This window comes from Oncorhynchus kisutch, linkage group LG21 (genome assembly GCF_002021735.2).
Source record: "Oncorhynchus kisutch isolate 150728-3 linkage group LG21, Okis_V2, whole genome shotgun sequence".
NCBI lineage: Eukaryota > Metazoa > Chordata > Actinopteri > Salmoniformes > Salmonidae > Oncorhynchus > Oncorhynchus kisutch.
This window is the reverse complement of record NC_034194.2, coordinates 19,254,944-19,282,288: the sequence shown is the minus strand read 5'-3', so window position 1 is coordinate 19,282,288 and position 27,345 is coordinate 19,254,944. Positions and strand designations below refer to the sequence as shown.

General features: G+C 42.0%; 1 protein-coding gene across 3 annotated transcripts in view; it reads right to left on the bottom strand.

Moving 5' to 3' along the window:
• The window catches only part of LOC109866329 (vacuolar protein sorting-associated protein VTA1 homolog), a 47,854-nt gene that overhangs the window by 2,869 nt on the left and 17,640 nt on the right, over positions 1-27,345 (bottom strand). For 2 of the 3 annotated variants that reach the window (XM_031800588.1, XM_031800586.1), the window contains 5 exons: positions 21,064-21,191; positions 9,929-10,004; positions 8,606-8,717; positions 2,379-2,594; positions 872-952 (listed from right to left, as the gene is read on the bottom strand). In XM_031800588.1, the coding sequence (XP_031656448.1) occupies positions 872-952; positions 2,379-2,594; positions 8,606-8,717; positions 9,929-10,004; positions 21,064-21,191 (613 nt within the window). The remainder of the gene's footprint in view (positions 1-871; positions 953-2,378; positions 2,595-8,605; positions 8,718-9,928; positions 10,005-21,063; positions 21,192-27,345) is intronic. The other variant, XM_031800587.1, reaches the window with a different exon arrangement.

The following is a 27,345-nucleotide window of genomic DNA, read 5'->3' as shown; positions in this document are numbered from 1 at the left end:
GAAGTTAGAGGTAGTTTTGCGAGCCAATGCTAACTAGTATTAGCACAATGACTGGAAGTCTATGGGTATCTGCTAGCATGCCAGTCATTGCGCTAATGCAAGTTAGCAATTGCGCTAGTGCTAGGAATAGATCAGGCCAAATCACAGGTGAACAGCATTGTTTAAATATTATACTGTACACTTTTATTCTATAAACTTCTAGCAGCGAATTTTAAAAATGTGCTTCAGTGTATTTGGTAATGTTATGTAAATAAGGTATGCTGTTTTTATTTTTAATACATTTGCAAAAAATGCTAAAAAACCTTTTACCTTGTCATTATGGAGTATTGTGTGTAGATTGATAAGGAAAAACATTAATTTGATCAATTTTAGAATAAGGCTGTAACGTAACAAAATGTTGAAAAAGTCAAGGGGTTCGAATTCTTTCCCGAATGCACCGTACGTCCTGTGTAACATTATCACACTGGCTCCTGCTGCGTAAGCCATGTAATTATCACCTCTCATGCCAACCAAACGCTGTGTTTTCTGCTCTCTATTCATTAACATGTATTAATTCTGCATTGTCATGACACTGCAATTGGTAATGTAGTCATTTTCTTTTCATCAGCCAGTGATTATTTGGGTTTTGTCTGTGGTCATATTTTTCCCACCAGCGCTGGAAACCAAGAGCCCGAAGTCTGTTTTCCATAAAGCATTTTATGAGGAGACCTGCCATGTGCCAGTCTTTCTCCACCCCTCACGCCCCCACCCTTCCTCTCCTCACAGCCAGGGGGTGGTGGTTTTGGGGTGTGTGTGAGGCGAGTTGAGCCCCAGGGTGCCTGGTGAAGGGACGGGGGTACTATGCGGTCCCTGTCCTGTTCTCGCTCCTTACCTTCCTGAGTGGCACTCCGCAGTGAGGGGTCGACCGCTGGAATGCTTCGGGGAACAGGCACTGGTTTAATGGCTTCTCCTGCTAACACAGGGGAACAGGGCAGAGTTAGTCCAGTCCACCTCGCTAGTCCACCCAGAACCTCTAGAGTCCAGGAAAAACAACACAGGGCACTTTCAACTTCTACTACGCCACAACCAAGAAATGTGTGGGCTAACGCTGGGATATGACTTTATGATGTATAAAGACAAGTGGTTTGAATGCACTTGGAGACCAGGCCTCAGTCCATTCACTCCAACCAAACGGATGATTGACTACAGATCTATGATGAAAACAAGGGGACATTTGATGATCATAATCTGGAACAATGTTAATTTTTCTCCTCACAGCCAATGTATAGACTCCTGAAACAGGTTCCAGCTACATTGGTCCAAAAAAACAAGGAAAGTCCTGGGGGAAATCTGTGCAGATACATTTCATGTGTTTGTATTGCAGGATCTGGGGTTTGCAGCGTGGCGTGTCGCCCCCAATTCAATTAGCGCCTGGGCACCTCTGGGGTCACTGGGTGGAGACCAGTCATTTCCTCTGTGCCTGGGAGCCAGTGGGCTAATCACAGAGGACACAGGCAGGCCCTGGGCCTCCAGGGGAAAGCACCCTATCATTGCTTCAGAATGGACCCTGCTCTCACTGACCCCCTGCCTTCACCCCTGGCTCTGCTCTGACTCTGATCTTTAAAAAAGGTAGAGTGAGAGAGTGATAGCAGGGAAAACAGGAAGACACGCAGGGTAAAGTCAGCAAGGCCAAGACCAGGACAGACCTCTGCCGCCCACGGCCTGCCAAGACTGAGTCAATAAGGAAACTATGATAAATCTCAACTGTCCATATTACATCCACAACCTATGTTATCCTTTATCATCAACAGCAACCTTAATTAGCCTGTGGCATATTAATAATAACCACTAGAGAATGAATAAACAAACATATATCATTGGTCTTTGTCTGGTGGGGCTGTTACAAATGACTGAGTGTTGGCTGCTTTGTGTGATTCAACGGTCCCCTGGGTGATATGGGACACAAGTCAGCCGCAAAGAAAGCAGTCATTAGGGTTCATTACACAATCCTGTCTCTCCGCTCACAAAAGACCTGCCAAGGAAAAATGCCAAAATATACAAGACGGGTATAATGGCAAAGTGTATCCCATAGGCTTGAGCAGAGCTGTACTCACGTTATGTCAGGGGGAACACCACTCTGTTATACATCAGGAGAAGTTAGCGAAGAATGGTCAGATGAAGAATTAGCCTAGTCGAACTAGGCAAGGAAATAATTTGTCAAGTCTATGTAGTCTTCATCATGACCATTCTGTCTCTCTGCTAGAGCTAATCATGTTTGTAATCACAAAGAAAGACTGCACTGATCCGTCTAAAGATATGAACAGCTCATGGGTAGCAATCTAAAGGCTCTGATGAGTGTTGTGGATGACAGGGTGATGTGTATAGCTCCTATACTGTACCTGTAGGTGGAGGGAGCTCTGCAGGTGTGTTGGCTGGGCAGTGGGCTCCATGGGGGATGTTGATATTGTTGTAGTTGGTGGGGGGGTAGGGGGGACCCCCCATGGACCCAGACCCCTGGTTTGGATCCCCAAAGCCGGGCTGGGAATGAGGTGGAGACTGGGGCTGAGCAGACTGGGAGGAGGGTCCCCCTCCACCCTCAGCACCATACTCCTCATCTGGGGAGACGAGGAGGGAAAAAAGAAGAGAGGAATTTAAGATACAGTTGAAGTCGGAAGTTTACAGACACTTAGATTGGAATAATTAAAACTCGCTTTTTGACCATTCCACAAATGTCTTGTTAACAAACTATTGTTTTGGCAAGTCGGTTAGGACATCTACTTTGTGCATGACAAGTAATTTTTCCAACAATTTTTTGCAGACAGATTATTTCACTTATAATTCACTGCATTCCAATTCCAGTGGGTCAGAAGTTTACATACACTAAATTGACTGTGCCTTTAAACAGCTCGGAAAATTCCAGAAATTATGTAATGGCTTTAGAAGCTTCTGATAGGCTAATTGATGTCATTTAAGTAAATCGGAGGTGTACCTGTGGATGTATTTATAGGCCTACCTTCAAACTCAGTACCTCTTTGCTTGACATCATGGGAAAATCTAAATAAATCAGCCAACACCAAGAAAATTGTAAACCTCCACAAGTCTGGTTCATTCTTGGGAGCAATTTCCAAATGCCTGAAGGTACCACGTTCATCTTTACAAACAATAGTACGCAAGTATAAACACCATGGGACCATGCAGTCGTTATACCGCTCAGGAAGGAGACGCGTTCTGTCTCCTAGAGATGAACGAACTTTGGTGCGAAAAGTGCAAATCAATCCCAGAACAGCAGCAAAGGACTTTGTGAAGATGCTGGAGGAAATAGGTACAAAAGTATCTATATCCACAGAAAAACAAGTGCTACATCAACATAACTTGAAAGGCTGCTCAGCAGGGAAGAAGCTACTGCTCCAAAACCTCCATAAAAATGCCAGACTATGGTTTGCAACTGCACATGAGAACAAAGATTGTACTTTTTGGAGAAATGTCCTCTAGTCTGATGAAACAAAATAGAACTGTTTGGCCATATTGATCATCGTTATGTTTGGAGGAAAAAGGGGGAGGCTTGCAAGCCAAAGAACACCATCCCAACCGTAAAGCACAGTGGTGGAAGCATCATGTTGTGGGGGTGCTTTGCTGCAGGAGGGACTGGTGCACTTCACAAAATAGATGGCTTCATGAGGATGGAAATCTATGGGTATATATTGAAGAAACATCTCAAGACATCAGTCAGGAAGTTAAAGCTTGGTCTTCCAAATGGACAATGACCCCAAGCATACGGGACAACAAAGTCAAGGTATTGGAGTGGCCATCACAAAGCCCTGACCTCAATCCTATAGAACATTTGTGGGCAGAACTGAAAAAGTGTGTGCGAGCAAGGAGGCCTACAAACCTGACTCAGTTAAACCAGCTCTGTCAGGAGGAATGGGCCAAAATTCCCCCAACTTATTGTGGGAAGCTTGTGGAAGGCTTCCTGAAACGTTTGACCCAAGTTAAACAATTTAAAGGCAATGCTACCAAATACTAATTGAGTGTATGTAAACTTCTGACCCACTGGGAATGTGATGAAAGAAGCAAAAGCTGAAATAAATCTCGACTATTATTCTGACATTTCACGTTATTGAAATAAAAGTGGTGATCCTAACTGACCCAAGACATGGAATTTGTACAAGGATTAACCGCCAGGAATTGTGAAAAACTGAGTTTAAATGTATTTGGCTAAGGTGTATGCAAACTTCCGACTTCAACTGTATGTAGTTTGCAGTCCCTCAGACCTCGGTCATGGAGCTCATATTGTTTGCACACAGATTTATAGTAAACTTTTCACATTGACAACTGGCCTGCCCCCATATCACGTCAGTTATCTGATAAGGCTGAACTTAGGCAAGACTGAATGTTAAGTACTGATATGAGGTATAAATCTATAAACAACCCAATAAAATATATTACGGCGGATGAAGTCAGAGGACAACATGCAGATATACTGCCCACTGAGTTACATAATTTCCTTGCTGTGGAAACACTATTAGAGGCTGACTCAAGATTGTAGGGTACAACAATAACTCAAGCAAATAAGGCACAAACACTTTTTCATCAAAGCACAACAGGATGCTACACTTTATCTTGGTAAATCCCTTTCAAAAACATTTCCCACATTTTTTTTTCTTCAATCATTTGGATTTTACTTCTGAAGCTTCAATTCGCAATATGCTTCAATCTAATTCGAAGACCATGATTGGTTCATTTGTCACTGTGGAGACCGTGGCGTGGGTATGCTTCAAGATGAAACTACGTGCACCACCAGGTCCCAGACCAGCCATCCTCTCCTCACGCCGTCTTGTGCAAATAGGAGGAATGAGTCACCAAGGAGGCCCTTTTTTCCCTTCATGCAACCAGTGATGCTAAGGAACGTTACAGGAAACCTTACAGGAAGTGGATATCAGCTTCCAACACACAAGGACAGCTTCTTGGCATGGATTGGCTGAGGTGAATTAGAGATGGCCACTTTGGGGCAATGTGCCGAGTGCCGGCATACTGCTCAAACGGAACGATGTGAACACTAAGTTATTATTGTGGAGAAACATACCAGGCATTAAGCCTAAGTTTTCTCATGCAAAGATGAAACGTAAGATTGAAAGAGAAGTACTTGAGTAACGACAACATATAAAAGACTAAACATATTGGACTTTAAAAGACTATTCAGACAAAAAAATAAAAAGTGTCAAGTGTTTTGTGTGTACTGAACTTCAATGGGCTTAACAGGAAAAGGTTATCTACTCAGTCTTTGAGCTGCGATATGCACCATATGTTTCTAAAGCACAGTGAGCCAAATCCCAGAAGAACAAGCTTAAATCCTGTCATGCAGAGAGAAAAAAAGTAGGAAATTCCATTTCAGGGGTATGGCGCCTGTTTTTTTAGACTCATTAAAAGTAATACTACACTCAAAACATATTTTAGAGTGACCAGATTTAATTGAAAGAGAATATTAACCCCAAACATATTTTCGGAGATTAAAAATCATACATTGTATGTGCCTACATGTGCTATATTTGACACCACTTTGGACATAGATCCCTAACCTCCATAAAATTACACATTTTCATAGATGTTTCTGTGTCAGTCTTAAAACCATTTCCTCTGCCAATATTTTTGTTTCTCTAGCATATTGTCCCGTTTCCCTCCCCAGACTCAAGGTGAAATTATATGGCTGGAGGAGGCTAACACAAATAAACCGTGACAACGTCGGCATTTGTCGTGGTGCGAAAGGCCGTTAGTCTACGGGAAGCCCCAGAGGATTGAGGGGCTAATTGGAGGGGGTAGGCCACATGAGGATGGGGAGGCCTGGTCCCAGAACATCTCTCTGAGATATGGAGAACTATGGAGCTGTGTAACAGGAACCCGGGTATTTTCCCTGCAGACACTCTCTCTGCTCTGATCACTCACAGCCCAGCTCTGCACAGCCTCAGCCTCACACTGAGCAGCATTGTATCCTACTTACTTACAGAGGGGGATCTTGATTGCTCCGAGATAAACCCCCCCCCTACCTCGCTCCTCTCTTTGGATCAGATGAAACTCCCACGATTAGAGCCACGTGAGAGACAGACAGTAAAGATAAAGTCACACATTATGTCTGAATCAGTGAAAGGAGCAGAGACAGGAGCTGTAGTTGAGCGTTTCGCCAATGGCCCACTTAATCTTGATTTGTGCCAATAACAGTTGGGAGTGATGGGCGTTTTAAATGGGTGTTGACAGCGACTCTAGCACAAGGGCTTGGTTCAGTTGGACCCAATAAATGGCCAGCAGGGTGAAAGAGTGCACAGGGATAATGAGTGACAGAGACTGTGAAGAAGGGATCGTAAACAGATGTAAAGATTTTAAATCGAACGCAAGTCTCGAGGCTCGGAATGCTGCCTTGCGCATAGGACAGACAATCCCAAAGATTGAAAGGATATGCATTAAATTCAGTCCTGCAGTCACAGCCCAGTGATACACTGCATAGAAACGTTCCTTCTCGTAATGACACTCTGAAATGATATAGATTCTAAACCAATAATAAGATTCAAACAAAGTAGCCGCAAGGCAATTTTCGTGCTGCTTCTTAGAGTTGAGCTGGTGACCGTCTTCTACTTGGTCAACTCTCAAACATGGCAGATGATGGATAATGAAATTGATTGGCGACTGCAGAGGTACTGAATGTTCTGAAAGAGTCCCTAATCCCAATGATAGACTGAAAAAGACACTTCAGCACATTACTGATGCCCTGTGAGAAAACGTTGACCGTATTTGTAGCTTGTGAAGCTGAATTGGAGTTAAAAACTCTACTTTCCATGCTTTGCCCTCAACCCACTGCTTATTTGAGATGTGTCCTTATTTTTTGCAAAATGTTAAGGATTCAAATACGTCTGTACTAATTTCCATCGTTTGGTGGCATGGCTACAAAACAAGCGTGCCTTCACTGACTGGACTGGACTTGTGGGCAACATGGCAAGCAGCTTGCACTTGTTTGTTCTGCCTCTGGCTCACTCTTCAATCGGGACAGGGTTCAGCACCACGGTTGAGGCTTGGGGAAAATATGCTAATCAACAAAGTTGCTTCCTATTGGCTCTCTGTCATTTCAACAGTGTTTTCCTCCATTCCGTTCCCCTTGCTAATCATCTCTTCCTCCTTGGGAAGTGGAAAGTCAAGCAAATATGTATCTGAAACAATGCAGTCACTGTGGGCCCTAAACAAAGCAAGATTTATTCCCACACGTAGGTTTCAATAACCTACTAAACAGGTCAAATATAAGACAGTAAAACCAATAAAATGTCAAAATGGCTATGAATCTAAAATAAGCTAATAGAAAAATCTGAAAATACAGTAAAACCAATCAAGAGTAAAAAGCCCAAAATCCCCAAATGAACACCCAAAGTACAGTCTCTGCTCATCATTGTAACACATCCTATTTTATTTTCCATTTACACTCTGTTTTCATGTAATAATGAGCAACGGGCCACCCTCTTCCTGAGTTGTTTGACAGACATGTGGAAACAGTGAGATGCAGTGATAAGATCCTGATGTGTGTGGACTGAGTTAGACTCAATACGAGGGAGAGGAGAGAGTATGATATCAGCTTTTTCTTGGCAATGTTACACATCAGTGGGAATAACCATACATGATGTCACCACTTACAGAGGGAGGCCCACATTCAAAACAGGCAGGAGGGAGGGGAGGGACGTTACTCTCCCCACACAAAGAGCTTAACTACACCAGAAAGTAGGCTACGTCTAAAACTAGCCTTCAGACAGTCATACTGTAACTTCTATTCAATTGTGTGACTAAAACAAAAGAGATGAAATAGGGGACAGACCAGCCGCATGTTCATTTAGAGACCCTGCCCCCATAGTTTCAGTCTGGGTGCGGGTTGGGTCGCAGTAGAGTGGAGGGCTCCAGCGATGACTTCATCGCTGACATGTGGTGCTCAGGTCAAACGTACTGTATCACGCCCAGCAGATGTTCAGAGAGGAGCACAGTGATCTAACCGCGCCATGCTCTGCTTCATATCACACTCGAACCGGTGGTTAGGAGGGTCCCCAAGGCCCTGTCCACCACAGGCAACATCCGTACCGCCTGGCCGACCACTCAGTTCTAAGTTCGAGATGTAGTTACTCTGGGAGTCTTGGTCTCTAAAGGGTGTTACACACAAACCAACATAAGACTGACGTGTGTACCACAATAATACACACTCATTTTAAGACTCTTCTTAACCAGTGGATGTCAGCCGCAACCCTTCAATCCAAAGGTTTAGTAACATATACTTCTGACAACACAGCCACGGGGTAAAATGACCTACCCTGGGCCCTTCCTGACCCTCTAAGGATAAGGGGTTGAAAAATAAAATCATTAAACAAATATCAGCTCTCTCCCACACACACACACACACAAAGCCACTGCGAGCCTCCGAGGCTGCACTCTCAGACTTGATAAGGCACACAATGAGGGCCAACCTTTAGTGACTGGAGCAGCACGTCACCCAGACGGAGGAAAGCGGGTCTAAAAGGCTCCTGAAGGAAAGGCCAGGAGAAGAGGTATTTTCTTAACGGGTCATAGTTTGTTTGGGTGGCTGTGCTGATAGAATATCAGTCCTTACCATATGTTTCCTCTTCATAGCCAGCAGGGCCAGCCTGTGGGGTTTCACCACTCTTCAGACAGTTGTGGATGTAAGTGGCCTTCCATCTCGCATACTTCCTGTGCTGGATGTTCTGAAAAAGGGTAAGGAGAGAGGGAGGTGGTGGTGAATAACACATAAATAATCAAGATTAGAGAAGTGAATTAAAAGCAATTAGATAAAACAATGGAGAGTGGAGGAAAGGGCTTATGACACGACTGTTATGATTTTCCTTTGGCTCGGTGGAGGGATGGGGACAAGGTGAAGAAATTGCTGTGGTTTCTAACACCCAGGTCACGAAATTAATTAGAAGTTCTATGGACCTCATTTAAAAAGTTCCCTCCTTGGTAATCTTATCTGTGGATTAATTAACTGGAAATTCTTTGGAGGAGCTAGTGAAAAACTTCACTAAACTACAGATTCACTTTAGTCAACAAGTAAAATCCAGGTAGTTTCTGATTTACCACAATTCGTTTAATGACAAATCAGTCACATGCACAGGGTCGCAGACGTAATTTCACGGTACAATGAAAACTAAAACTAATTTCTAAAGCAACTAACACCATCATAATTCTAATCTACCCCTGGAGATAACAATATACTAGACCTGAGGTAAGGTTTAGGACTGATGATCGCTATGATTTAACAGGCTCACATACAATCTGAGGAAGCTCTCTAGATCACCATCCACTAAAAGTTTTGTCCCTCCTCTCTATGGTGCTGAAATGTCCCTTTTTTTGTAAGAAATCCAATCTCCCACAATGCATTGTGACATGCTTTGTATAAAAACGTATCTCCAGTCATCAGCGAGCGGGGGACTCTGAGGCGCCATTGTCTGGGTTAGTGTTACAGAGAGAAAGCTCCGTGTTAAAGCAGCCTGTCCAATGAGCTTTCTACAGAGGGAAAATGCCTGGCCCTTAGGGGGGAGAGAGCAGCCATTCAATGAAACATTGTCTGTCATCTGCCACAGTACATCTGCAGCCACGGAGACCCATGGAGATGCTTTAAAAAAGGCCTCTGCTGTGGAGATATAGTCTGTCTAGTTGTCTACTGTCCTGGGCTGGAGAGTCTATACGTTACAATCTTCACTATTTTCTCCCTCTTATTCTTTCCATGTCTTGGATTTTTTTATGGTTTTGAGAGCAGCTGTGGACTGATGGAAGGATGAAAATGTGGATAGCCAGTTCATAATACTTCAGACTCATTCACAGTGTAAATGTATTAATGTGCTGAAATAAAAAAGGTAGATGTATTTACAATATAGTCTATAGGGCAGGATATGTGTATTCCATATTGATGACTTACCTCCTCCGATAACTCGCCGAAAACTGACAGGACATCTAACAAAAGGCTAGATGTGTAGAAGGACTTAATCATATTCCTGCAAAGATAGACAGATATATCATTTTTAAATGTTCAAATGCATCACACTGTTGGATTCTTAATTAAGGCCTACTGAGACCATTAAACTCAAGTGTTGAAAACCTGCCAGCCAATTGTGACAAATGTCTACAACAAGAAATGCTGCTTCACAGAACATGGATAATTCAATCATTCTCAAATAAACTCAGCAAAAAAAAAGAAACGTCCCTTTTTTAGGATCCTGTCTTTCAAAGATAATTCGTAAAAATCTAAATAACTTCACAGATCGTCATTGTAAAGGGTGTTTGCAAATAAACCCTGTGTGTTTGACGGTAATTTAGTTGTCTGTGTTTTTTTCATTCTTACTGTTACTTTGTCACTATTATACTTTGCATGAGTTATGTTACGGCTCTCGTTACCATCCCCCTAGACTGTCGGGCCAAAGGGATTCGTAACAAGGGGTGATGGTCGGATTCGCGTTTATCGTCGAAGGAATGAGCGTTACACCGAGGCCTGTACTCTGGAGCGGGATCGATTTGGAGGTGGAGGGTCCGTCATGGTCTGGGGCGGTGTCTCACAGCATCATCGGACTGAGCTTGTTGTCAATGCTGTGTGTTACAGGGAAGATATCCTTCTCCCTCATGTGGTACCCTTCCTGCAGGCTCATCCTGACATGACCCTCCAGCATGACAATGCCACCAGCCATACTGCTCGTTCTGTGTCTGATTTCCTGCAAGACAGGAATGTCAGTGTTCTACCATGGCCAGCGAAGAGCCCAGATCTCAATCCCATTGAGCAAGTTTGGGACCTGTTGGATCGGAGGGTGAGGGCTAGGGCCATTCCACCCAGAAATGTCCAGGAACTTGCAGGTGGCTTGGTGGAAGAGCGGGGTAACATCTCACAGCAAGAACTGGTGCAGTCCATGAGGAGGAGATGCACTGCAGTACTTAATGCAGCTTAATGCAGCTGGTGGCCACACCAGATACTGACTGTTACTTATACCCCCCCCCCCCCCCTTTGTTCAGGGACACATTATTCCATTTCTGTTAGTCACATGTCTGTGGAACGTGCTCAGTTTATTTCTCAGTTGTTGAATCTCGTTATGTTCATATAAATATTTACACATGTTAAGTTTGCTGAAAATAGAACGCAGTTGACAGTGAGAGGACGTTTCTTTTTTTGCTGAGTTTGTCTCTTACAGTGCCTTGCGAAAGTATTCGGCCCCCTTGAACTTTGCGACCTTTTGCCACATTTCAGGCTTCAAACATAAAGTTATAAAACTGTATTTTTTTGTGAAGAATCAACAACAAGTGGGACACAATCATGAAGTGGAACGACATTTATTGGATATTTCAAACTTTTTTAACAAATCAAAAACTGAAAAATTGGGCGTGCAAAATTATTCAGCCCCTTCACTTTCAGTGCAGCAAACTCTCCAGAAGTTCAGTGAGGATCTCTGAATGATCCAATGTTGACCTAAATGACTAATGATGATAAATTACAATCCACCTGTGTGTAATCAAGTCTCCGTATAAATGCACCTGCACTGTGATAGCCTCAGAGGTCCGTTAAAAGCGCAGAGAGCATCATGAAGAACAAGGAACACACCAGGCAGGTCCGAGATACTGTTGTGAAGAAGTTTAAAGCCGGATTTGGATACAAAAAGATTTCCCAAGCTTTAAACATCCCAAGGAGCACTGTGCAAGCGATAATATTGAAATGGAAGGAGTATCAGACCACTGCAAATCTGGCAAGACCTGGCCGTCCCTCTAAACTTTCAGCTCATACAAGGAGAAGACTGATCAGAGATGCAGCCAAGAGGCCCATGATCACTCTGGATGAACTGCAGAGATCTACAGCTGAGGTGGGAGACTCTGTCCATAGGACAACAATCAGTCATATATTGCACAAATCTGGACTTTATGGAAGAGTGGCAAGAAGAAAGCCATTTCTTAAAGATATCCATAAAAAGTGTTGTTTAAAGTTTGCCACAAGCCACCTGGGAGACACACCAAACATGTGGAAGAAGGTGCTCTGGTCAGACGAAACCAAAATTGAACTTTTTGGCAACAATGCAAAACGTTATGTTTGGCGTAAAAGCAACACAGATCATCACCCTGAACACACCATCCCCACTGTCAAACATGGTGGTGGCAGCATCATGGTTTGGGCCTGCTTTTCTTCAGCAGGGACAGGGAAGATGGTTAAAATTGATGGGAAGATGGATGGAGCCAAATACAGGACCATTCTGGAAGAAAACCTGATGGAGTCTGCAAAAGACCTGAGACTGGGACGGAGATTTGTCTTCCAACAAGACAATGATCCAAAACATAAAGCAAAATCTACAATGGAATGGTTCAAAAATAAACATATCCAGGTGTTAGAATGGCCAAGTCAAAGTCCAGACCTGAACCCAATCGAGAATCTGTGGAAAGAACTGAAAACTGCTGTTCACAAATGCTCTCCATCCAACCTCACTGAGCTCGAGCTGTTTTGCAAGGAGGAATGGGAAAAAATGTCAGTCTCTCGATGTGCAAAACTGATAGAGACATACCCCGAGCGACTTACAGCTGTAATCGCAGCAAAAGGTGGCGCTACAAAGTATTAACTTAAGGGGGCTGAATAATTTTGCACGCCCAATTTTTCAGTTTTGGATTTGTTAAAAAAGTTTGAAATATCCAATAAATGTCGTTCCACTTCATGATTGTGTCCCACTTGTTGTTGATTCTTCACAAAAAAATACAGTTTTATATCTTTATGTTTGAAGCCTGAAATGTGGCAAAAGGTCGCAAAGTTCAAGGGGGCCGAATACTTTCGCAAGGCACTGTATGTGGTTGCATGATAATTGGGTCCAAACAGGTCCAGAATGACTAAACTGTCTTGGGATTCAAATAGCAAACTATTTGCCCTGATACAACATTAGTCATGACACTAAGAGAGAGGACTGTGGGGCTGGAGCCAGAGTTCAGAGAGGACACCACTTGTGGGCATTCAGTGTAGATCACACAAGCGGAACCAGGGAGGGTAAACGTCATAAAATCCCACAGCTGGTTCCAGAAAGCATAAACACAGGGATGTAAAAAATGCAGAAACATAGGGGGCTTGCTTTCTGGGGGCTTCTAGTCCAGAGGTGTGTCATGTCAATGGAAGCCTTGTATTGGAGCCGTGCAGAGCGGAAAGTAGACCAATGTATTGAAAATCTGAAGGAAGTTTCTTATTTCAGGGTTAGTTCCCATAAACATTAAACTCTGCACCTCCACACATGACATAACGTAATGTTTATGGCTTGTTTATATAGGTCCAGTTTCTTGTAAATCAAGACTTTTTGTGTCGGAGTGGAATATTAATATAGCCTAATTCTCGTAATACTGACTTGTATTTTCAAAGATTTTCCAAAATGTGGCTCTACACAGAACTGATGGCAACAGTTTCACTACAGACAGAAATGACAATCTATCCATCCATATACCCATACATCTCTATATACAGTGCATTTGGAAAGTATTCAGACCCCTTGACTTTTTCCACTGTTACATTATAGCCTTATTCTAAAATGAATAAAATTGCACCCCCCCCCCCCCCCCCAAAAAAAAACCTGGAAATCACATTTACATAAGTATTCAGACCCTTTACTCAGTACTTTGTTGAAGCACCTTTGGCAGCGACAACAGCCTTGAGTCTTATTGGGTATGACGCTACAAGCTTGGCACACCTGTATTTGGGGAGTTTCTCTCATTCTTATCTGCAGATCCTCTCAAGCTCTTTCAGGTTGGATGGGGAGCATTGCTGCACAGCTATTTTCAGGTCTCTCCAGAGATGTTCGATCAGGTTCAAGTCCGGGCTCTGGCTGGGCCACTCAAGGACATTCAAAGACTTATCCTGAAGCCACTCCTGCGTTGTGTGCTTTGGGTCGTTGTCTTGTTGGAAGGTGAACCTTTACCCCAGTCAAGTCCGGAGTGCTCTGGAGTACATTTTCATCAAGTATCTCTCTGTTCCATTCATCTTTCCCTCGATCATGGCTAGTCTCCCAGTCCCTACTGCTGAAAAACTTCCCCACAACATGATGCTGCCACCACCATGCTTCACCGTAGAGATGACAGGTTTCCTCCAGAAGTGACACTTGGTATTCAGGCCAAATAGTTCAATTTTGGTTTCATCAGAGAATCTTGTTTCTCATAGTCATAGAGTCAATTAGGTGCCTTCCGTCTAACCAATGTACCGTAAAGACCATTGGAAAGGCATTCCAGGTGTACTTCATGAAGCTGGTTGAGAGAACACCAAGAGTGTGCAAAGCTGTCATTAAGGCAAAGGGTGGCTACTTTGAAGAATCTCAAAAATAAAATATTTAGATTTGTTTAACACTTTTTTGGTTACTACATTATTCCATATGTGTTATTTCATAGTCTTGATGTCTTCACTATTATTCTACAATGTAGAAAATAGTAAAAACAGAAAGAAAAACCCTGGACTGGCACTGTGTGTGATATATACAGTGGGGCAAAAAAGTATTTAGTCAGCCACCAATTGTGAAAGTTCTCCCACTAAAAAAGATGAGGCCTGTAATTTTCATCATAGGTACACTTCAACTATGACAGACAAAATGAGGGGGAAAAAAGAAAAAAAAAAGGAAAAAAAAAAATTCTGGAAAATCACATTGTAGGATTTTTAATGAATTTATTTGCAAATTATGGTGGAAAATAAGTATTTGGTCACCTACAAACAAGCAAGAATTCTGGCTCTCACAGACCTGTAACTTTTTTAAGAGGCTCCTCTGTCCTCTACTCGTTACCTGTATTAATGGCACCTGTTTGAACTTGTTATCAGTATAAAAAGACACCTGTCCACAACCTCAAACAGTCACACTCCAAACTCCATTATGGCCAAGACCAAAGAGCTGTCAAAGGACACCAGAAAGAAAATTGTAGACCTGCACCAGGCTGGGAAGACTGAATCTGCAATAGGTAAGCAGCTTGGTTTGAAGAAATCAACTGTGGGAGCAATTATTAGGAAATGGAAGACATACAAGACCACTGATAATCTCCCTCGATCTGGAGCTCCACGCAAGATCTCACCCCGTGGGGTCAAAAAGATCACAAGAACGGTGAGCAAAAATCCCAGAACCACACGGGGGGACCTAGTGAATGACCTGCAGAGAGCTGGGACCAAAGTAACAAAGCCTACCATCAGTAACACACTACGCCGCCAGGGTCTCAAATCCTGCAGTGCCAGACGTGTCCCCCTGCTTAAGCCAGTACATGTCCAGGCCCGTCTGAAGTTTGCTAGAGAGCATTTGGATGATCCAGAAGAAGATTGGGAGAATGTCATATGGTCAGATTAAACCAAAATATAACTTTTTGGTAAAAACTCAACTCGTCATGCTTGGAGGACAAAGAATGCTGAGTTGCATCCAAAGAACACCATACCTACTGTGAAGCATGGGGGTGGAAACATCTTGCTTTGGGGCTGTTTTTCTGCAAAGGGACCAGGACGACTGATCTGTGTAAAGGAAAGAATGAATGGGGCCATGTATCGTGAGATTCTGAGTGAAAACTTCCTTCCATCAGCAAGGGTATTGAAGATGAAACGTGGCTGGGTCTTTCAGCATGACAATGATCCCAAACACACCGCCCGGGCAACGAAGGAGAGGCTTCGTAAGAAGCATTTCAAGGTCCTGGAGTGGCCTAGACAGTCTCCAGATCTCAACCCCATAGAAAATCTTTGGAGGGAGTTGAAAGTCCGTGTTGCCCAGCAACAGCCCCAAAACATCACTGCTCTAGAGGAGATCTGCATGGAGGAATGGGCCAAAATACCAGCAACAGTGTGTGAAAACCTTGTGAAGACTTATTGAAAACATTTGACCTCGGTCATTGCCAACAAAGGGTATATAACAAAGTATTGAGATAAACCTTTGTTATTGACCAAATACTTATTTTCCACCATAATTTGCAAATAAATTCATGAAAAATCCTACAAATATTTTTTTTTAAATCCAGAAAATCATAGTCTGTCATAGTTGAAGTGTACCTATGATGAAAATTACAGGCCTCTCCCATCTTTAAGTGGGAGAACTTGTACAATTGGTGGCTGACTAAATATACATACATACCATACATACAGTGCCTTGCGAAAGTATTCGGCCCCCTTGAACTTTGCGACCTTTTGCCACATTTCAGGCTTCAAACATAAAGATATAAAACTGTATTTTTTTGTGAAGAATCAACAACAAGTGGGACACAATCATGAAGTGGAACGACATTTATTGGATATTTCAAACTTTTTTAACAAATCAAAAACTGAAAAATTGGGCGTGCAAAATTATTCAGCCCCCTTAAGTTAATACTTTGCAGCGCCACCTTTTGCTGTGATTACAGCTATAAGTCGCTTGGGGTATGTCTCTCAGTTTTGCACATCAAGAGACTGAAATTCAGTAAGACTACTAGCCTATGTTGACAAATGGAGACCCAGGCGCCTATTGCAGATTGTTCAACTCTGCCCACTTCTCAGCTGTACACATCTGATGTACGTCGTTGGCATTTGGTGTCATGACGCAGAGGGTGGGTCGTGGGGAAGGGGAGGTAAATGTGAAAACAGAAAGGGCTGAAACACCATGGAGGTTCATTTACAGCCTATATTCTCAACACAAGTGTGTGCTTTCATGACTTTTATCTGGCTGTTCAGCACATTGGACAGGAACTGGGCCTGCCTCGGGCTATTTACATGCATTATGTCAAACGATTTGGACAGAGATCCTCACAAGAACTCAGTGATGGACTTCCACCCTTCAGCTATGAGATATTTTATCTCACCCCACTTTCATACACTGTATTTCTTTACAATATGATAAAAATAATAATTCACTGGAACAGAAGGATTTGAAAACACACATTTCTTTTTTTTTTTTTACAACTGACCTGAGCTTAATTCTGAAAGAAATGTCAACACTGGTAACCTCATCCCCAGGCTCAATTAACACCGTACTGTATATAGAGCCTAGTAACACAGAGTTACAGTTGCATTAAATGTGACTATGAAAAATGAATGTATTACATTGACCATATTATTTATAAATTGATTCAGAGTTTGGACATATAAAGTTTAAATGTGAAAAATATTTATAAGATGCGTACTTGGACATTTTCCAAACGCACTTATTTGTTTAAATCACTTGCGCTGCCCGCTTTGAAGTCCACAATGTACAGTCGTGGCCAAAAGTTGAGAATGACACAAATATTAATTTTCACAGTCTGCTGCCTCAGTTTGTGTGATGGCAATTTTCATATACTCCAGAATGTTATGAAGAGTGATCAGATGAATTGCACTTAATTGCAAAGTCCCTCTTTGCCATGAAAATGAATTGAATCCCCAAAAAACATTTCCACTGCATTTCAGTCCTGCCACAAAAGGACCAGCTGCAATCATGTCAGTGATTCTCTCGTTTACACAGGTGTGAGTGTTGACAAGGACAAGGCTGAAGATCACTCTGTCATGCTCATTGAGTTCAAATAACAGACTGGAAGCTTTAAAAGGAGGGTGGTGCTTGAAATCATTGTTCTTCCTCTGTCAATCATGGTTACCTGCAAGGAAACACATGCCATCATCATTGCTTTGCACAAAAAGGGCTTCACAGGCAAGGATATTGCTGCCAGTAAGATTGCACCTAAATCAACCATTTATTGGATCATCAAGAACTTCAAGGAGAGCGGTTCAATTGTTGTGAAGAAGGCTTCAGGGTGCCCAAGAAAGTCCAGCAAGCGCCAGGACCGTCTCCTAAAGCTGATTCAGCTGCGGGATCGGGGCACCCCCAGTACAGAGCTTGCTCAGGAATGGCAGCAAGCAGGTGTGAGTGCATCTGCACGCACAGTGCGGTGAAGACTTTTGGAAGATGGCCTGGTGTCAAGAAGGGCATCAAAGAAGCCATTTCTGTCCAGGAAAAACATCAGGGACAGACTGATATTCTGCAAAAGGTACAGGGATTGGACTGCTGAGGACTGGGATAAAGTCATTTTCTCTGATGAATCCCCTTTCCGATTGTTTGGGGCATCCGGAGAAAAGCTTGTCCGGAGAAGACAAGGTGAGCGCTACCATCAGTCCTGCATCATGCCAACAGTAAAGCATCCTGAGACCATTCATGTGCGGGGTTGCTTCTCAGCCAAGGGAGTGGGCTCACTCACAATTTTGCCTAAGAACACAGCCATGAATAAAGAATGGTACCAACACATCCTCCGACGGCAACTTCTCCCAACCATCCAGGAACAGTTTGCTGACAAACAATGCCTTATCCTGCATGATGGAGCACCTTGCCATAACGCAAAAGGGCGGCAGGGTAGCCTAGTGGTTAGAGCGTTGGACTAGTAACCAGAAAGTTGCAAGTTCAAATCCCTGAGCTGACAAGGTCGTTCTGCCCCTGAAAAGGCAGTTAACCCACTGTTCCTAGGCCGTCATTGAAAATAAGAATTTGTTCTTAACGGACTTGCCTAGTTAAATAAAAGGTAAAATAAAAAGACCTAAAACATCAATATTTTGGGTCCATGGCCAGGAAACTCCCCAGACCTTAATCCCATTGAGAACTTGTGGTCAATCCTCAAGAGGCGTGTGGACAAACAAAAACCCACAAATTCTGACAGACTCCAAGCATTGATTATGCAAGAATGGGCTGCCATCAGTCAGGATGTGGCCCAGAAGTTAATTGACAGCATGCCAGGGCAGATTGCAGAAGTCTTGAAAAAGAAGGGTCAACACTGCAAATATTGACGGTTTGCATCAACGTCATGTAATTGTCAATAAAAGCCTTTGACACGTATGAAATGCTTGTAATTATACTTCAGTATTCCATAGTAACATCTGACAAAAATATCTAAAGACACTGAAGCAGCAAACTTTGTGGAAATTTATATTGGTGTCATTCTCAAAACTTTTGGCCACGGCTACACAGTAGGGGGGAGGTTCTAAGTGTTATGCTAGATGGTAATTGACTGCTAGATCAGACAATTAAAACCAGAAGTTGTTTCATCCAGTCCTGCCATAGGCTTTCATTCAAGTTCCATTCTGAGGCGTTGTGAAACCAGACGGTTCGACAGAGAAAGAGCCAGCTGGTGGACGAGATTAACACCGGTACTGACAAGATTTTAAACCTTTGAAATTCAAAGCCCATAACTGGACAGAAACATAATAGGACAAAAGGTCCAATGCTTGTTAAATTATTTCCCTTTTATACTCGATGGATTCCCTAAAATATGGGACCATGCTGTTATTCCTGCAATTACCACCATTTAAGACTAGACAAAGTTATGTACACACTTAATGCCAATCAACAGAAGAAAAACAATATTTAAATTATGCATTTAGGGAAGCTACTTTTGTATCATCAAAAGTTAACTTGTTGAGAACAGGACATGAATCATCAGAACCGTCACTTTTTCTTGCAACTCAAGTGATGAGTGAGTTTAATAAAAACATTGCTTGTTGCTTAGAAACAAATGAGTGGATTAGTGAAAACCTGTCGTTTTTAAAATCGAAATTGCTACCTTGCACAAGATGAATGGGGGAGACAGACATATGCAAAACGGATTGTCTTTAATTAGATCTGCTCTCCAGTGTTCAGGACTGTGGCTGGCACTGTATCTGGGGCCTGGAGTCACCACATAGGAGACAACATCCTGTACGCCAGGGTTCTCCAACCTTTTCTAGCATGAGAGCTACTTATAAATTGGCACATTATTTTCTTCCCCTCTCCACTGCAACGCTTCCCTAGGTTTTTTCCTGTCAATATACCTGGTAAGATCTGTGTTTGTCCCCCACATTTCTCTTTTATATTTTCCCAAATTATGTTCTCAGTTAAAGTTTTGCTGGTTTTAGATACATTTTTTTTAATTCGCTCTTAAAATGTAAATTGTTCATAGATAAAAAAACAAAATAGGATGTTATGAGTCCATGTCAACGCTTAAATGACATCTGAAAACAATTCTTTTTTTTAGCTCTGGAAGAAAACTAACACATTTTGATTTCTTTGTGTAATTCCCCTTTAATTGCTCATCTGGCCTTTTTTGCGCATCTAGCGAGAGAAGAATGTGTGTCTAATGTGCTGGTCTAGTGATGGCTCTGTACTGATACTCATTTCATGGCAAAGTTTGTAAATAACAAATAATACATACAAATGATATACTTCTGCCAGGTAAGCCTACTTTGTAGTTAACATTTAATTGAGAAGGTATTGAGGAAAGTATTTCTGTCAACCCACAAGACGGTGATCACATCAACTGGTTACACATGGAGTGAGACACATGGAGTCAGACAAATGCGTGCACCACACAAACAGACAGGCAATATTGCTGGAAATTAATTGGCACGTTTTGTGTTAGGTCTGGCTTGAAAGCCAATAGTGGCTAACTAGGGGTGGAATAATGTCAATGTTGCATTGATTAGAATGGTAGCTTGCGGATACTTCTGAGATTCGTTTACGACAGCTTGCAGTGAAACACATGATCATTGCATGTACTTTCAGAATTGTTTGGCGAGCTACTCATACGTGGTCTGCGAGCTACTGGTAGTAATGGGAGTGCTGCTGTGTAAAACAGGGCTGTTATCTCTCACAGGCAGTGGAGCTGCTCCAGTCCAGACCCGGACTGCATAAATGGAGACCCTGGCTGGCCTGGCACCCACAGTTCATGGAAGACTCTGCTCTACTGTCCAGCCCTGCTGCTGTTGTCAGTGCCCACAACACACTCATAATGCCAGCCAGGCCTGTAACGCTACACCTGAATGGCCAATGGGAATCATCTGGCCCCTGTGGCAATATATTCACACAGACATGGCTTTGTTGCTAATTTTAGACTCTGGACTGGACTCCATGTGCAAAAGCAACAGTGTGATTATTTTGTGTCATGGTTTAGTGAAAGGAAATGGTAATCATGAGGGCTTACGTATTGGAACCAGAAGAAGATGAAAAAAAAAAAATAACGACATTGGAACCAGTCCATGCTGAAATTCAAGAGGCAGGGAGCGACCTGCAGCTACAGTACAGCAGGCTGACTCAACACAAGCTACGCAGGTAGTAATGGTGAGTGAAGACACAGCCTTACTTGTGAAATCTTCCTGACCTATCCTCGTTGTCAGCATAGAGGAACATTTTTAAGGCATAGTTTTCGATGTGTGCATTGCCGACAACTTCATGGGTGATTGAGTCACTGTCAGTCAGCTCCATCTTCATCTGAAAAACACAACAGCGTCAAATCACACAATTATGTCCTGCAGGCAGGCACATCCAAACTGAAAAACCACAGGCTCTAAGCGGCAAACATTTTTCAAAAGGCAAATCAAATCAATACAGAGTAGTTTGGAAATGCACATTCACAACTTTTTCAGATCTTAGAGTGCCTTCAGAAAGTTCACACAACCCTGGACTTTCCCCCACATTTTGTTGTGTTACAGCCTGAATTTAATCTAGATTAAATTGAGATTATTTGTCAATGGCCTACAGACAATGCCCCATAAATGTCAAAGTGGAATTACGTTGTTCAAATATTTTGTAAATGAATTAAACATTTAAAGTATTCAACCCCTTTGTTATGGCAAGTCTATATACGTTCAGGAGTAAAAATGTACTTCAGTCACATAATAAATTGCATGTTTAACATGATTTTTGAATGACAACCTCATCTCCGTACCCTACATACACAACTATTTGTAAGGACCCTCAGTCGAGCAGTGAATTTCAAACACAGATTCAACCACTAAGACTCTTGGAGCATGGTGATGTTATTAATTACACTTTGGATGGTGCATCAATTCACCCAGTCACAACAAAGATACAGGCGTCCTTCCCAACTCAGGTGCCGAAGAGAAAGGAAACTGCTCAGGGACTTCACCATGAGTTTAATGATTGTGATAGTTTTCTCCTGAGGATGGATCAACAACATTGTAGTTACTCCACAATACTAACCTAATTGAAAGAGTGAAAAGGAAGCCTGTAAAGAATATAAATATTCCTAAAAATGCATCCTGTTTGCAACAAGGCACTAAAGTAATACTGCAAAAAATGTATCAAAGCAATTCACTTTTTGTCCTGAATACAAAGTTTGGGGCAAATCCAATACAAGGTATTTCTGAGGACCACTATATATTTTCAAGCATAGTGGTGGCTGCATCATGTTATGGGTACATTTGTCATCGTTAAGGACTGGGTAGTGTTACAGGATAAAAAAGAAACGGAATGGAGCTAAGCACAAGCAAAATTCTAGAGGAAAACCTGGTTCAGTCTTCTTTCCATCAGACACTGGGAGATTAATTCACCCTTTAACAACAAACTAAAACACAAGGCCAAATGTACACTGGTGTCGCTTACCAAGACAACATTTAAAGTTTTTACTTAACTCTACTTGAAAATGTATGGAAAGACCTGAATATGGTTGTCTAGCAATGATCAACATCCAATTTATTAGAGCTTGAATGATTTTGAAAATATATATTTTTTAAAGGGCCAATGTTGCACAATCCAGGTGTGGAAAGTTCTTAGAGACTTACCCAGAAAGACTCACAGATGTAATCACTGCCAAAGGTGCTTTTACAACATATTGAATTAGAGGTGTGAATACTTATGTAAATTAGATATTTCATTCTCATATTTGCAAACATTTCTAAAAACACATTTTTCACTTTGTCATTATGGGGTGTGTAGATGGTTGAGAAAGAATCAATCCATTTTGAGTTTAGGCTGTAACAACAAAATGTGGAATAAATCAAGGGGTATGAATACTTTCTGAAGGCACTGTAAATCTTTCAACTGACACAAAGTGCTCCTCCTAGATTCCTGGATGCTGAACAGCACACACAGACGCAGTGCATACATAAAGGGAGCCTGTGTACTGTTCTGTGCATGGACCGTGTGACAAATCTGCGATGGCTGTGTTTTTTTCTGAGAAGTGAGGCTTTCCATGTGTGACTCATTGATTCCTGGGATGCAGCAGAGAGCACACACTTTAATTCCACTCCAGAACACTCTTGTAATTAATAGAGTATAGCATGGTGGGGTGGAGGGTCTCTGGAGACGCACCAACAGATAATAACATGGACAATAACCAAGGGATGGTTTTACCGCACTCATTTCAACAACGCTGGACAATAAACCTTGTACAGAAGACCACTAGTAAACCACTGACCAAAAGGACATTGGATTTCACCGGAAACATCAAAGCCAGTGGCCAAGAACTGGCACTTAACTTTATTACACGGCAATGAGTCATCTATGACAATACCAGTGACTTTAAAACTCAAGTCACTCTTCTCGACCCGAATTGTGATTGGGTGGTGTTGTTAAGTTGATTTTGTCTTCACCCTTACATGTTCAACACGTTTGCCCCTGACAAATTAAATGATTTCTGTGTCTTAATGCTATTGTGTCTTAATGGTTTGTCGTGGCCAGTGCCCAAAAATGCATCCGCAAAGCTCACTTACTGCAGCAGAGGCAGCTGCTCTCTGAGATGTTACAGTCTGCTAGAGAGCGTTAGGTTTCCTTGTAAAATCAGTAAAGCAAATAATACTGGTTACATTTCAACAGGTGGACTCTGCTCTTCTGAATGGACGTACTGTTCACGTTTTAATGAAATCTCAACCTATCCTTAAGGCAATACACAGCACAGTACATCACTTGTGCTAAAGTGTAGCGGAGTACTTTGAAACTTGGAAGGAAGCATGCCGACTTTATAGAAAGAAGAGTCTAGGATCAAACTCCTAATTGAATCAAAGGATTCATTTTGGATCACACCACTCCTCTGGGTTCTCTAGAAATCCATGTGGTACTAAAACAGCTTTGAAAAACACAATTTCCAATAGTTCAGGACGATATTTCCATGAAGGGCTGCTTCTTCTTTGATGGTTTGAGTGACATGTCTTTCTTGCAGTCCTTTTCAAGTGTCTTAAAGCAACCCTAACAGACCAGAGCTAGACCTATTGACAATGTTGTAGAGAGACTGTAGGAGAACAAAAACAAAATGGCCAGTGCATTGAAGTGACTGGGCATGCAATGTTGAAGACGCCCAATGCTGCGATCAGGAAAACAACAACAGCCGTTTCCATGAAACCGATGCCCATTAGTGTATAGCCTAACTACTGGCAATATCTTCCACCAGACCTTTCTTGCCTAATCCACTGCTCTAAGAAAGCTAATTAAACGATGCAGAGAACGAGCCAAGATTGCGTCTACCCCGGCCCAAACAGCAATCAGCAGCCTGAACGATGGCACTCAGCCAGCCATACTGGTCAATATGCCGAGAGCTGGGCTGCGGGCACGATTAAGCTTTTCAATGCCAGAACAAAATACAGATTGTCATCTTAATTATCCATTCTCTGCACAAAATAACAATAATTGGTTGTTTGTTTACCTAGAAATGTGTGGCTTTAGTGGAAATTAAACTGTCATTTGGTGAAATTAGAAAGTTCCACATGGTGTGGTGTAAGATTTCTGTTTCTTCAGTTTCATACCCTGCATTCACTTCTGGAATGGAATGAAAGTCTTCCTTACTCATTTTCCCATGATTAGGGAGGAAAAATAAAACAATGGTTCCACATTCACTTCCAGAAATATCATACAAGACGCAAGACAAGTTTTACAATCTGTACCGAGTCCATATTGACCTAATTTGCGATTAGTGGGTTAAAAGTTAAACGTGTATTTCATAGGTTTCTTCACCACCTTTTTAAAAGCCCTTCAGACCGGATGTATCCACTGGGGCTGGCTAAGACATCCTGTTGCTGTGACATGTAATGAATCTTACTACAGCAACAGTAAAACCCGGCTCGGGGGACAAGGAAATCCCAGGGCTTTCTTTAATTGGTTCCAAAATGTCAATAATAATCCCTGGGCACAGGAGCAAACAGCATCCTAAGGTTGCTTCCTGCTCCCCATTTTAGAGGAACACCATAAAACCCTGTCTTTTGAACTCTGATGTGAATACAATGCTCTCAAAACATTGGGGTCACCACAGTTCTCAAAGGAAACCATTTTATACCATAAAATAGATGTTCAGAAATTGCCTTTTTTTTCTTCACAATTACACAAATAGATGATATAATGGTTCATTTTTACATGAGAATGTATTGGTTATTATTGGAGCTTCCTTTCCACGACATCTAACAAACGTTCCTCAATGAAGGATACACATATCAAAGAGTGAATGTTTGACAGAGAATAGATACAGAGAACATTAAATCGTCATGTGCCAAATCTTAGTTTTCATGCGACTCGACCACCTATGGCGCATTAAAACCTTTTTAGAAAATCTCTAGGAAAATATATGGTGATCTGGTCTTACATTAAAATGCAGAGCTTGAAACTTCAAGTAGATATTACAGATTTTCCATTACGTTTCACAATTCCACTCAAAGGATTTCTGAAGGAATTCATTGTTCAAAACATACAGTTTTGAAACTGAACAGTTTTGAAACTATTCAGACCCAATGACATTTTCCACATTTTGTTAGATTACAGCCTTATTCTAAAATTGATTAAATATTTTCCCCTCCCCTCTCAATCTACATACAATACCCCATAATGACAAAGCAAAAACAGTTTTTAAGAATTCTTTGCAAATGTGATATTTCCGTTATATATATATATATTCAGACCCTTTACTCAGTACTTTGTTGAAGCACTTCTGGCAGCGATTACAGCCTCAAATCTTCTTGGGTAGGACGCTATAAGCTTGGCACACCTGTATTTGTGGAGTTTCTCCCATTCTTCTCTGCAGATCCTCTCAAGCTCTGTCAGGTTGGATGTGGAGCGTCGCGGTACAGCTATTTTCAGGTCTCCCCAAAGATGTTCGATCGGGTTTAAGTCCGGGCCCTGGCTGGGCCACTTAAGGACATTGAGACTTGTCCCGAAGCCTCTCCTATTTTGTCTTGGCTGTGTGCTTAGGGTCATTGTCCTGCAGGAAGGTAAACCTTCGACTCCGGAGCAGGTTTTCATCAAGGATCACTCTGTACATTGCTCCGTTCATCTTTCCCACGATCCTGACTAGTCTCCCAGTCCCTGCCACTGAAAAACATCCCCACAGCATGATACTGCCCCCACTATGCTTCACCGTAGTGATGGTGCCAGGTTTCCTCCAGACGTGACATTCAGGCCAAAAATTAAATATTGGTTTCATCAGGCCAGAGAACCTTGTTTCCAGAGTATTTAGGTGCCCGTGGCAAACTCCAAGCGGGCTGTCTTGTGCCTTTTTCTGAGGAGTGGCTCCTGTCTGGCCACTCTACCATAAATGCCCGATTGGTGGAGTGGTTGGAGATGGTTGTCCTTCTGGAAGGTTCTCCCATCTTCACAGAGGAACTCTCCAGCTCTGTCAGAGTGACCATCGAGTTCTTGGTCATCTCCCTGACCAAGGCCCTTCTCCCCTGATTGCTCTGTTTTGCCGGGCGGCCAGCTCTAGGAAGTCTTGGTGGTTTGTTCTGGGGACCTTCAATGCTGCAGAAATGTTTTGGTACCCTTCCCCAGATATGTGCCTCAACACAATACGGTCTCGGAGCTCTATGGACAATTCCTTCGACCTCATGGCTTGATTTTTGTTCTGACATGCACTGTCAACTGTGAGACCTTATATAGACAGGTGTGTGCCTTTCCAAATCATGTCCAATCAATAGAATTTACCACAGGTGGACACCAATCAAGTTGTAGAAACATCTCAAGGATGATCAATTGAAACAGGATGCATCTGAGCTCAATTTTGAGTCTCATAACAAAGGGTCTGAATACTTATGTAAATAAGGTATTTGTTGTTTTTAATATATACACATTGCAAAAAATGTCTAAAAACCTGTTTTAGCCCTGTCATTATGGGGTATTGTGAGTAGATTGATGAGGAAAAAAATAATAATCTATTGTAAATTCCATAAGCTTTGACTAAATGCGTTAGCAGACTCTCAAATTCCAAATTGTCCTTGGATAACTTTAAAAAGTTTACCTAATCAAATTGTCCTTGGATAACTTTAAAAAGTTTACCTAATCAAATTGTCCTTGGATAACTTTAAAAAGTTTACCTAATCAAATTGTCCTTGGATAACTTTAAAAAGTTTACCTAATCAAATTGTCCTTGGATAACTTTAAAAAGTTTACCTAATCAAATTGTCCTTGGATAACTTTAAAAAGTTTACCTAATCAAATTGTCCTTGGATAACTTTAAAAAGTTTACCTAATCAAATTGTCCTTGGATAACTTTAAAAAGTTTACCTAATCAAATTGTCCTTGGATAACTTTAAAAAGTTTACCTAATCAAATTGTCCTTGGATAACTTTAAAAAGTTTACCTAATCAAATTGTGAGCTACATTATTTATTTTAGAGAGATGTAAATACCTGATGGAAAAGCTAAATCCT